Raw genomic sequence first — 12,006 nt, forward strand, 5'->3', positions numbered from 1 at the left:
GCAGCTCATTCTTCTGTTCTAAATGACTTGGACACGTCTTCAAAACCACAAGAAGAAGAAGCGCTAAAAGTCTTTCTTTTTAAAATAAAGATGTTTGCTCCGTCGCCAGACGCCCTTTTTCACTACAGCTAAAAAATATGGCGTTATGCGGTACAGTCAGCATTTCCACCTTTTTACTGATTGGTTATTTTTGAGCAGGCTAGTCCCGCCCCTCATGTGCCTCTCTGCCTGTGAGTAACCAGACTAGTTCTCTGTGTAAAATTAAACAGAGGACGAGTCTGACAGGGAAGGCTACTTTTCTCCCTGCCTATCCACTCCAGTGCCTAAGGAAATGGACAGGTCAAAACAATCTAGAGCTGAAACAACTAATCGATTTAATCGATTATAATCGATTATTAAAGTAGTTAACAACTTTTTTAGTCATCGATTAGTTGTTTAATAATCACATTTTACCGCATAAAGTCTATTTTTACCACAATCTGACATCGGTTGCAATCTGTTAAATTTGCCGCCAGTGTGTGGCAGTAATGAGCCTCTGATCTACCAGTGGAGCCGTAGAAGAACAAACGAGCCAATAAGTGCCCTCGGTTTTCGTGACGTAACACGTTACTGACGCGCATCTTGCTTTGAGAGATGGTGGTATAAGAAGAAATACGGAAGAAAAATAGAAGCAACAAAACTGAAGAGAAACCCCGGACAAAAACCTCACGAGTATGGGAGCACTTCACTCTAGATGTCATGAAAAGACGGGTGACCTGCAAAATATGCAAAAACCATCTAGCATGGCACGGAAGCACGACGTCCCTAAGTGAACATTTGAGACGAAAACGTGTGGGGGCAAATGCAGCAGAGGAAGCGCCAGCCTGGTAAGTAACAGAAAATAAACAAGCTAAATATACTACACGCAGATCAAATATGGGACTTAGTGTTTTAGCTGACTTCGTTATAGTGGATGTTAAACATGTTTTTTTTTTTTTTTTTTTGCCGCGTCAGTCTACGGTGTTCTACTTCTGATTGACTAGATGCAATCGTGAATCTCCTCCGTGTTGTGTATCATGCGCTTGCCAAATTTAGCACGTCTGTTTATAAGAATGTTCTTGTTAAGAGAAAAACGGCACAAACCCATAACTATGTTACTCATTCAAAAAAGGACAACTCTGCGGTGAAAAATATACAGACGAGCTGTGTCCAGGTGAATATAACGTGGCATAGTTGTACGATTTCAATTTTTAAATACAGGAGAAATTCAGAAAGTCATTTTTTTTACTATTAAAAGGCTGTTTTACTATCTAACGCTGTAAAACGCCTCACAACACATTTTTATCATGTTTCTTAAACAGTATTACACAAAATAAACATTTTCACATTTTTCTAGCTAATTTAAACACTCCCGACTCAAAGTAAAAACCTCATGAGCTTCTTACTTAGAGCTTTTTAATAGTAAAAAAATATTTGACTTTTTTTCTGAATATCTCCTGTTGCGGGCTATTTTGTAGAACGTAACCCTCAAAATAAATGATCACTGTATATTGTTAATTAATTCAAATAATATAATATTGATTTAGTGTTGTAGTGTGTGTGTGCTGCTTTATTTTATGTGTACTTATTTCAGTGAATTTGTGTTTCTTATGCAGAAAAAACAAGCAACGATGGACAACTACATGGGGAACAAGACACTCACCCCCCAGCAATGCATACCACTTACAAACTCTATTCTAAACATGCTGGTAAAAGACATGAGGCCACTATCCATGGTGGAAGGAGCAGGCTTCCAGCTAATGCAAAAAAATTATTCTGGACTGATATTTTGCACTGTTTAGATCATTTTACACTGCTGACTGTGTTCATGTGCAATAAAATAGATTGCAGTCAACTGCACAATTCTCTTATGTTTTTTTCTTAACTGAAATGCTTTCATCACTTGTATAGGTTAAATAGCTGAACAATAACAAACCGATTAATCGAAAAAATAATCGACAGATTAATCGATTATGAAAATAATCGTTTGTTGCAGCCCTAAAACAATCTATCAGCTTCTGACATACAAGTGAGTGAAAATCAGAGTTACTTAATCAAATTTCACAAGACCAAATGAAGGTTAACTTGCAGAACAGCTGAAGTATCCTCTATGTACATGTGTGTCTTGTCAAACAATATCAAGGTTATAAATTTGGGATGTCAAAAATGGTAAACAGCATCTTGTAAATGCATTGAATTTTACATAAGAGCATTATTTGAGTATGTAAACGGCACATTAGCATATAGAGTGGCCAAGCAGTTTGCAAATTCAAATTAGTAACCTTTAAAAAACTGAAATTGCAAGAAAATCTTACATACTATAGCATTCAATCATCATTAGGAGATTGCTTTTATTAGAAAACGGTTTAACTGTGCAGTGACATAAACAACAGAAAGTTGTCCAACAATTGACGGATTAGGACACAGGGGAGATGTGCCATGTGATTAACAGTAACACTGTCAACAGCCATCAGCACAGCACCTGAAGTGGACCCCCTGTCTAGTCTGAGGCTAGTGTGCATTATTAATTTGTTATTTGTTTAGGCTAATCGAAGCATCATCACCATCCTTGACACTGCAATCAATGCATCTCCAGATACAGGTGTTGACAGCAAGCTGAAGAGCTACCAAGAGGGTGCAGAGTTGCCCTTGGTGCACACAGAGTGCTAGCTATGGAGCCAGCTCTATTCAGAATTAGCCAGTAGTGTTAATTCTCTTTAATAAAGCAAAATTGTGACTTATATTAAAATGGAATTTAGCGGTTGAGGTCTCAATCTCATAATTCTTTTTTTTGTCCATTTGCATCAGTATCATAAGCCAAATTAATTGCCGTTTTGATTTGCAGTGAGTTACATATCAGAACCAATCAGGTAGAATTAGACAGGCTTTTCAATATTACTGCTGGTGTATAAAATTTAGGATTTTCACTCGACCTTATATTAGCTATTTTGCTACTTCTGCACATTTATTTCCCCAACATGGTAAACATTAGCAGAGATTGGGGAATTTCAAGCAGTGATTTCAAACCCCTTATTTGAACCCTGACAGAGTGAAAATACCTCTCCACTAGGCAGGATACAACCTTTCAACTGAGAAAGCTACACACAAACTCATGCAGGCTCGTCTGCGTGAGTGCAGCTAGTAGTCCACTGACATGCTGGCACTTTTCTCAGCTCACATTGTTTAGAACCAGAAAGAAAAAATATATATGCCTCGCCTCATCTTTCCGTGCAATCTACAGAAAGACTTTTATAAAACTTTGTTGGCTCATACCCAAAATAAGATTCCTAAGTCACTTAATTGACTCATTAGTCTAAGAAAAATCTTTAAATTGCTGTCACCCTATGTGCTTTCACATAACCAACATGTGTGCATTGGCACCTATGTGACATGGTTGCCACCGTTGGATAAAGCTCCATAATTGTCCAGATGAATGAACCAGTAAATGAATCGTCCTCCTGGACATGACATCCTTTTCCAGAACCTTTGTCAGAATGATCAGTTTTTAGACATCATTTAATAACAATTAGAATACTTAAATGAAGTTCAAAACATTAATTAGCAAAGTTTGCAGGTAATGATTGTGCAGCCCCAGACCTGTTCTGCTACCATCACACACAATCTCATAGCAGGACAATATGCAGGTTACAAATCACACCAAGCTACGTGGGCTGGGGCCACCCTGGAGTTTTGTTAGGCAAAGGTTCATATGTCTATTGCCAACTGGAATCAGACCTAAGTTTCTGTTATCGGGTTTACCAACCATAAGTGTGTGTGAGTCTTAATGTGCAAGCGTAAGCTTTTACAATTCACTTTTTTTGCGCTGTGATTGGTTCTCAAAGCAGATAGAGCTATGATTGGCCCACCATTATGGACCAATCACAGCTCTCTGTGTGTTTGAAACCCCTCTAGAGAGCTGTGATTTGCCAGCCAGAATGCTGCTAGAGGCTGCAGACGTCCCAGTGGAGCGTTCCTAGACCAAACTTTGCAAAGCAAAAATTTTGTCTAGTTCACCAGGCTAATATGTAGCCATTCACCCTATCAATGCTGCTTTTATGGTTCACATCTCTGTCTGGACGAGTTTGTGCTTTTTGTTCCTGACAACAAGTTGAATGACAATTTAAAACAAGCTTGGCAGCCTCTGCCCTTTGCTGTACAAGAGGTTAAGTGGAAGTCTCAAAGGTAGAAGTTATGAAAGCTCTAGCATGCTACTTAGACCGACCAAAACACATTTGCTACAAGCGGGTGTCAGAGTAATGAATCTAATGAATACTTAGCAACCTTCCCTTAAGCTATAGCAGATACTCCCTAATGTTAGTTTTCTGGCAACGGAGAGGGTCGGTTTACCATCACATCATCAGTAATATCTATTTAGAGCCAACTCCATCTGGGAGCCCCTCCTGAACAGCACTCCCTCTCCCATATGCACACGGTTTTATTTATGATCTTCTCTATAAAGAGGAGATCAAGTGACAACTAAAATATTGGATCCTGTTGGATTGGGGACCAAGACGAGCCAAGAGACCATGCAAGAGAGCAGTATTGTGCTGACAGCAGCACTGATCGCATTAAAACAAGCGCTGCAGCAAACGGGAGAGAGGATTTTTGCCATTTAATTAACAGTGACAAACTCTGGTGTGCCCCCAGATGTGTCGTAAGAGGTAAACCAGATTTGCAACCAAATGAGCGCATGAAGCCGCTGATATCTGCCAGGTAACTAATGTGTTCGTAGTACACAATATTTGCTACATCTCCAGCCAGGCTGTTGGAAATGAGGTAGTTCCTGCTTATACAGTTACACTGCTTTAACAGAGCAGGCTGTAGCCTAATTAAAAAAAGTGCTGAAACGCTGAAAGTGGTGAGAGCGTTTCCCTGCTATTGGTTATGCTCTGTGGTAAGAAGCCAGTCAACAATTCCTCCTTTAAATTGCATCTCGTAGAGCTTTAACAGTCACTTAATATTCCGCTTTTCCATCTTACCGGCATTTGTTCTGGGGCGGGGACAGTAAGACATTTCAAACAGAGGCTTTCTCTGGCACAAGTGCTTATAGTAAATGTCAAGACCTTTCAGAACCATAATAATGACACGGAGAAGGAAAATGATGCATGGTGCTGTTTTGGTCCAAGATAGAGCTACAAAACGCTGCTCCGCCACAATCATGTACAGCCAGAAAAGATTTTCATCAACTGCTCTGTTGACACGAGGCAATGATTTTAGATTTATACGAATATCAGACTTTCAAACTAGTGACAGGTCAATTTTGCACCATTACACAGACAAAGGCCTGTGGTGCACGCCTTATTTGGGGCTGAGAGCCAACTGTCAAAGCAAATAACAAAAATAAGCTAAGATTATTGTCTTATTCTGTGTAGAGCCTTGCTACCGCGTCTTTGCTTTTTGCTAGTTCTCTGCCTGGTGGAATTTAAAATAAAGCCTAAGAAGCTAAATTAATATTTTATTTGTCAGGTTTTCACCAAATACAGCTGTTAAAGGAAACAAAGCAGGCATTCAATATATCAAAAGGCAAGTTTATGCAAATTCCAACTGTCTAATCTTAGCCTGTCCTAGAGAATTCAGTCATTCCACGTGGAGTAAATTTCCAGACACTACCTCTTTGCTGTTGATTACGGCTGCTTATCCATGTGGAAGAGGCAGCCACTGATGCTGTGGGTTTCCTGGCAGGAAACTATCTTTTCACTCTGCTGTCCGCTTCAAATTTACAGCCAGATGAGTCACTTACTGTGAAGGTTTATTCAGCTGAATTAGAGCTGAAACAACTAATCGATTTAATCGATTATAATCGATTATTAAAATAGTTAACAACTTTTTTAGTCATCGATTAGTTGTTTAATAATCATATTTTACCGCATAAAGTCTATTTTTACCACAATCTGACATCGGTTACAAGCTGTTAAATTTGCCGCCAGTGTGTGGCAGTAATGAGCTACTGATCTACCAGTGGAGCCGTAGAAGAAGAAATGAGCCAATGAGTGCCCTCGGTTTTCATGACGTATCACGTTACTGACGCTCATCTTGCTGTGAGAGATGGCGGAACAAGAGGAAATACGGAAGAAAAATAGAAGCGACAAAACTGAAGAGAAACCCCGGACAAAAACCTCACGAGTATGGGAGCACTTTACTCTAGATGCCTTGTAAAGACGGGTGACCTGCAAAATATACAAAAACCATCTAGCATGGCACGGAAGCACGACGTCCCTAAGTGAACATTTGAGACGAAAACGTGGGGGCTGATGCAGCAGAGGAAGAGCACCGCGGTCAAGTGAGCCGTCATTTGGAAGAGCCAGCCCGGTAAGTAACAGAAAATAAACAAGCTGGACTTAGTGTTTTAGCTGAGTTTGTTATAGTGAATGTTAAACGTGTTTTTATGCCGCGTCAGTCTGCGGTGTTCTACTTCTGATTGACTAGATGCAATCGTGAATCTCCTCCGTGTTGTGAACCATGCGCTTGCCAAATTCAGCACGTCTGTTTATAAGAATGTTCTCGTTAAGAGACAAACGGCACAAACCCATAACTATGTTCCTCATTCAAAAAAGGACAACTCCGCGGAGAAAAATATACAGACGAGCTGTGTCCAGGTGAATATAACGCGGCATAGTTGTACGCTTTCAATTTTTAAATACAGGAGAAATTCAGAAAAAGTCATTTTTTTACTATTAAAAGGCTGTTTTACTATCTAACGCTGTAAAACGCCTCACAACACATTTTTATCATGTTTCTTAAACAGTATTACACAAAATAAACATTTTTCACATTTCTCTAGCTAATTTAAACACTCCCGACTCAAAGTAAAAACCTCATGAGCTTCTTACTCAGAGCTTTTTAATAGTAAAAAAAAAATTAGACTTTTCTGAATATCTCCTGTTGCGGGCTATTTTGTAGAACGTAACCCTCAAAATAAATGATCACTGTATATTGTTAATTAATTCAAATAATATATTGATTTAGTGTTGTAGTGTGTGTGCTGCTTTATTTTATATGTGTACTTATTTCAGTCTATTTGTGTTTCTTATGCAGAAAAAAAAACAAGCAACGATGGACAACTACATGGGGAACAAGACACTCACCCCCCAGCAATTCATACCACTTACAAACTATTCTAAACATGCTGGTAAAAGACATGAGGCCACTATCCACGGTGGAAGGAGCAGGCTTCCAGCTAATGCTAAAAAATTATTCTGGACTGATATTTTGCACTGTTTAGCTCATTTTATACTGCTGACTGTGTTCATGTGCAATAAAATAGATTGCAGTCAACTGCACAATTCTCTTATTTTTTTTTCTTAACTGAAATGCATCCATCACTTGTATAGGTTAAATAGCTAAACAATAACAAACCGATTAATCGATTAATCGAAAAAATAATCGACAGATTAATCGATTATGAAAATAATCGTTAGTTGCAGCCCTAAGCTGAATCCAAATTACATGAAACCTGTAAGGCGATGGGGAATTGAAGGATGTGTTGCTCCTCTAAACAATGTGCCCCTGTGGAAGTTCACTGATTCCATGCACGTGGAAAAATTTGCATACATGCATAACGCGAACGCAGGCAGGCGTCTTGGAGGATGTAATTTCGTCTCAGTGTGAACGTGGCGGAGCCTTAGGGTTATCGGAAAAGATTGAAAGGGTGATGATATGCAATGTGAACCGCTTTTCATCTTCAGGAGACTCAAATCGTTTAATTGATGTGGACCCACTGTCCAACATGAATCAGACCAGAAGAAATGCACAACCGAGAACCGAGGAGGTAGGGGAAATTAACATACGACAGCAGATGCACCTCTCGGGAGCTACGCCATAATCCAGAGGCAGTGAATAATTGCACGCTTCTCATTTTTGTCAGTGTTTCAGAATGTGCACTTTTTTCTGCAAGCAATCAGCTTTGGGACGCAGTAAAATTGCCCGCTACCAGTTAGGGGTCTTGACAATAGAGAAGCTCAACAGGCAGGCAACTGTTTTCCGCAGTTGGCTCCTAAAGAGATGATTCATTCATGCATCAATGCTCGACTCTCCAGACCACTAAGGGGGGTGGGGGTGACAGCCATAGCTGCTTGTGGTTTGAGAAAATGACAGGGGGGGGACAAAAGAGGCCTTTATCATCACTTCAGAGGCAAATATGTTAAGCAACAAGAAGTAAACCAGAATGCCAAATTGTGTCACGCAGGCGGCATTAATTAATATGAATAAAGCAAATGGTTGGTTACAATCAATGCTAAATTACTCATTAATTATTTACAAGAGCCCAGCAACGCAATCCTCTTGAACATATTTTCTCTACATCTTTGTGGCATTTACTGAGGCAGTGACCTGCGTGAAGGTAGGACTATACCTAATTTTAAGGCATGTGGGAGGCAACCTGTCTAATGAACTGCTTCACAGCACTGGGATATTCTGCTCCAATAAACCATTCAGACTCACGCAGAGCTTCTCCCACTGATCGCAGCAGACCCAGACCGATAGGAGAGAATTAGCCACCCTCCAGCCAACGGTTCAGGTCTTTTGATGGGGTGGCCCTCGGGCATGAACAGATCATGACTAAAATACAGACTACTCCTGTCAAGTTAATTCTGACGCGTTTGGAAAGAACGGCACATCGAAGATAGCCGCGTGCCACAGAAACTAGTCATCTCCTTGGTATTCAAGTTTTAGACAACAATGATTTAAAGCCAAGCAGAGATGCTCTGCTGCTCTGTATTCTGGTCCACCTCTCTGAGAGTCAACATCTGCAGAATTCATATTGAAACAGGCCAAGCCTGGCCCCCTCAGCCTTCCCTCAGGGGCATCGGAGGGGATATTTGATATTGGCAGAGCTAGAAATTATCACCAGTCAGCAGAGTTCTTGAATTGTTTCATCTATTTTGAACTTTTTTGTTTTGTTTCTCACGTCAGTGCAAACTGTCAACCTGTACGCGTATTAATGTGTACCTTCTGATGAGAGCGATCAGTGTTCTGAGACTTTACTTAATAGTTTGAAGATGTTCTGGAACATTTGTGACTTATGGGTGCGTTGTTAAAGCCTCCTAGATGACAGGGAGCAAAAACCCCGCCCATGGAGATTAATTCAAGCCTCAACAAGCAGCTATACCTGTGCAGCTGGCACCGTAGCCTACGTGATGGAGGGAAAGGGGAAGATGGGGGAGAAATCGCGTCATTTTTCATAACTCGATTCACATCAGCAGCAGCCACACACACACACGCTTCTGCCTCCGTTTGAAACTGCGACATCACTCCGAGCGTCCACCACAATCCAGTGTGGGGCTCTTAAAAGAAGCCGTGTTGTTTAGCTCATTTGTTAGCACCCATGCACGGCTTACGTTTGAAACGGTGGGAACCACCGAACATAATGTAATCAAACTGCATAAGCGACAGGCAGCACACAAGCCAACTCTGTGTCACCTAGCGGGGGGTACAGAAACAAGCACAACACCTGCACGGGTCCACACTTTATTCCTTCTGAGCTGGTGCGTTCAAATGCTAAAGTGATATCGGAAACTTTGCAGCCAGTGGAGCTGCACTTGTCCGAGAACAGCGTCCTCCTCCTGGGTAGGGGTCCTCGTTCCCAGGCTGTCCACCCCGCCGACGTCAGGGACAAACAAGGACGGGATGGAGGGAAAATGGAGCTATTGTTTGGATGTCGCTGGCGCTAAATAACAACCACCCCCCTTGCAAAGTTAAGGAGGGTGTGGAGGGGTCACGCGTTTAACTCCGGAGAAAAGGCGAACAAGAGAAAGTTAAGTTGTAGCTGTGTGGTGGTGTTGTTTACCTCAGTAGAGCCGTGTCGCCTTGTCTGCTGACCACACTTTCAATCGAGGATAAGTCCACAGTTTGTCCGGCGGGCAAACAGGACGGCAGAAAGCAGCAGAGGCTGAAAATGATCGCAGTAAGCCACTGACCAGAAACACAAGCATCCTGCACCGCAATCATGATGTCCATCACTACTGGATTCTGCTCTCGCTGCTTCTCTCCCCTCCAAGTCTTCCTGTTACCGAAAGCGGAGAGTTGGTTCTAATAAAAAATAAATAATAAAAAAAGAATAAACCAGAAAATCTTGATGCTTTAATTTAATTTCCACACTTTTCCAGCTCGGAGCTCCGTGAAGAAACGGTCCGTGGTGTAGTTTCCCAGGTCTGCTTTGCTTGGATGTGGAGCTCGCTGTGCGAGGACGCGTTCTCTCCAGTGGCTTGCACACCATCTAGTGAGGAAATGCGATGCAAAATGGGAGCAGACCTAGAAGCAGACAACCCCCAGGCTCTGATCCTGTTGCCATGCGGCCGTTTCCCGGGCAACCCGTTCCCAGCGGCTCGTGATGGAGCAGTAAAACCGGTAGGTATTGATACAACCCAGGAGCAATTAAAGATATCGACTGGAGAACCACCCCCTACTTATTCCCTCCATAAGAAAATGAACAGCCTTGAACATTTGTTGGGACTGGATCTCACTGACAGGGAGGCAGATGTTTAAAAAGTCTGGAAAACCTTTTCAACTCACAGTAAAACTATAAAAGCGACGTTAAAGCAAATATGCAAGTTTAAAAATGTTTAATTCATTAAATGTCATTAGAAACAATATAAGATGCTATTATAAGTCCCTATAGTGATTTGATAGTTTTTGTGTGGTTTAAACAAGCTTAGAAAAACCCCAACAAGCACGCACACACACACACACACACACACACACACACACACACACACACACACACACACGACTTAGCAGCAAAGTTTGTTTTAGAGCACTGGCCCTCTGCATTATGCTGCTCTAAGCCTTTTGACTTAGCCTACATAATACTTGACAGACTGTTGAGCCGTAACCATGGAAATGACATATATTTGTATGAGATGACATGTGGGCATGGTGCTGAATTACAGCAGACACATAATGGATTATGAACTTAACATTTAGTGTAACAACATGAGGCACTAATGAAGAAATCAGGTTGACTTGAACAGTTGAATGTTCCTTGCAGGGATGTTCTGCCAGAGATCTTCAAGTAGCAGATGTAAATGTGCAACCTAATCTCTATTGTTGTTGTTTTGTTTTTATTTATGCAACCATCACCATGTTTCTGATTTACAGATTTATAGTTTAGGCTTTCATGTATGTATTTCGTTATTTTCAGTATAGCTGCATTTTTTGTGATACTGTTTTATTATGATCCCCAAGAAAATTAATGAAATTCAAAAATGTAAAATCTTATCTCATCGGCCACAGAACCAAGTTTGTAGTGTGTGAGATCACAGTGATACACACCATCATTCACTGAAATAAAACTGACTGCTTCAGTTTTATACTGACACCAACTTTTTCTTGATGCTCCATGCTGGGTGTTGTAAGACTTTCTTCTGTTTTATCCTTTTTTGTCTCATCTTTTTCAAATGATTGGTTGCAGGTGGAACACAAATGTTATTTGCAGGACTAAATGGGTCTGGAATAAGAGAGTGTTCTAGAGGTGGGGGTGGGGGTGGGGTGGGGGGCATGTGTTTTGAAAACGACTCAAGAAACCAATGATCCATGACAAGCTGTATTAAAAGAGGAGGAATGAAAAGTTCATCTTGTCACAAACATAGTTGTAATTTGCATAACTGAAGCTCCCTCTACTGTTAATTGCTATGATAATGCCATCAGTAGAAATAGTTCTGTGGCAGAGGGGTTTGAGGTCTCAGACAATCTCATGTCTTTCCATCCCTGGCTTTTTACACTGTTTTTCCTTTTTTTTCTCATCCTGAGCCCTTCAAATTACCTCAGAAAATGTACCTTCCCATGCATAAAAGCTATAATTACAATGACTCCATTTAGGCAGCCTCTAATATTCAACTCATAATAACCTCAGGATTTATGAGCAAGATGAAAGGGATCAGGACTGGACCATCACAACGTCAGAGCTGTTTTGAGTAATGGATACCTTAGAAACTTTTTCAGATTTTTGTGGCCATTCCACTTCTCAAAATGACAGACGGTTCTTTATCAAAG

The 12,006-nt window shown here is 40.9% G+C and overlaps 1 protein-coding gene and 1 long non-coding RNA gene across 4 annotated transcripts in view; one reads left to right on the forward strand and one right to left on the reverse strand.

Annotated features, from left to right (window-relative positions):
- Nucleotides 1–10,346, reverse strand: part of negr1 (neuronal growth regulator 1) — a 255,629-nt gene extending 245,283 nt beyond the window's left edge. The window contains exon 1 of one of the 3 annotated variants that reach the window (XM_070554179.1): nt 9,803–10,337. In XM_070554179.1, coding sequence (XP_070410280.1) covers nt 9,803–9,972 — 170 coding nt within the window. In that variant the 5' untranslated portion in view covers nt 9,973–10,337. Of the gene's footprint in view, nt 1–9,802 lie in introns of all 3 variants that reach the window. The other 2 variants (XM_015970609.3, XM_015970610.3) reach the window with 2 other exon arrangements.
- LOC139071560 (uncharacterized) lies at nt 5,169–7,301 on the forward strand. Its single transcript, XR_011521406.1, has 2 exons — nt 5,169–6,327; nt 7,054–7,301. It is a non-coding gene; the product is annotated as an uncharacterized lncRNA (long non-coding RNA).
- Nucleotides 10,347–12,006: the final 1,660 nt, after the last annotated feature.

Source organism: Nothobranchius furzeri, chromosome 8, assembly GCF_043380555.1.
Source record: "Nothobranchius furzeri strain GRZ-AD chromosome 8, NfurGRZ-RIMD1, whole genome shotgun sequence".
NCBI classification, from domain to species: domain Eukaryota; kingdom Metazoa; phylum Chordata; class Actinopteri; order Cyprinodontiformes; family Nothobranchiidae; genus Nothobranchius; species Nothobranchius furzeri.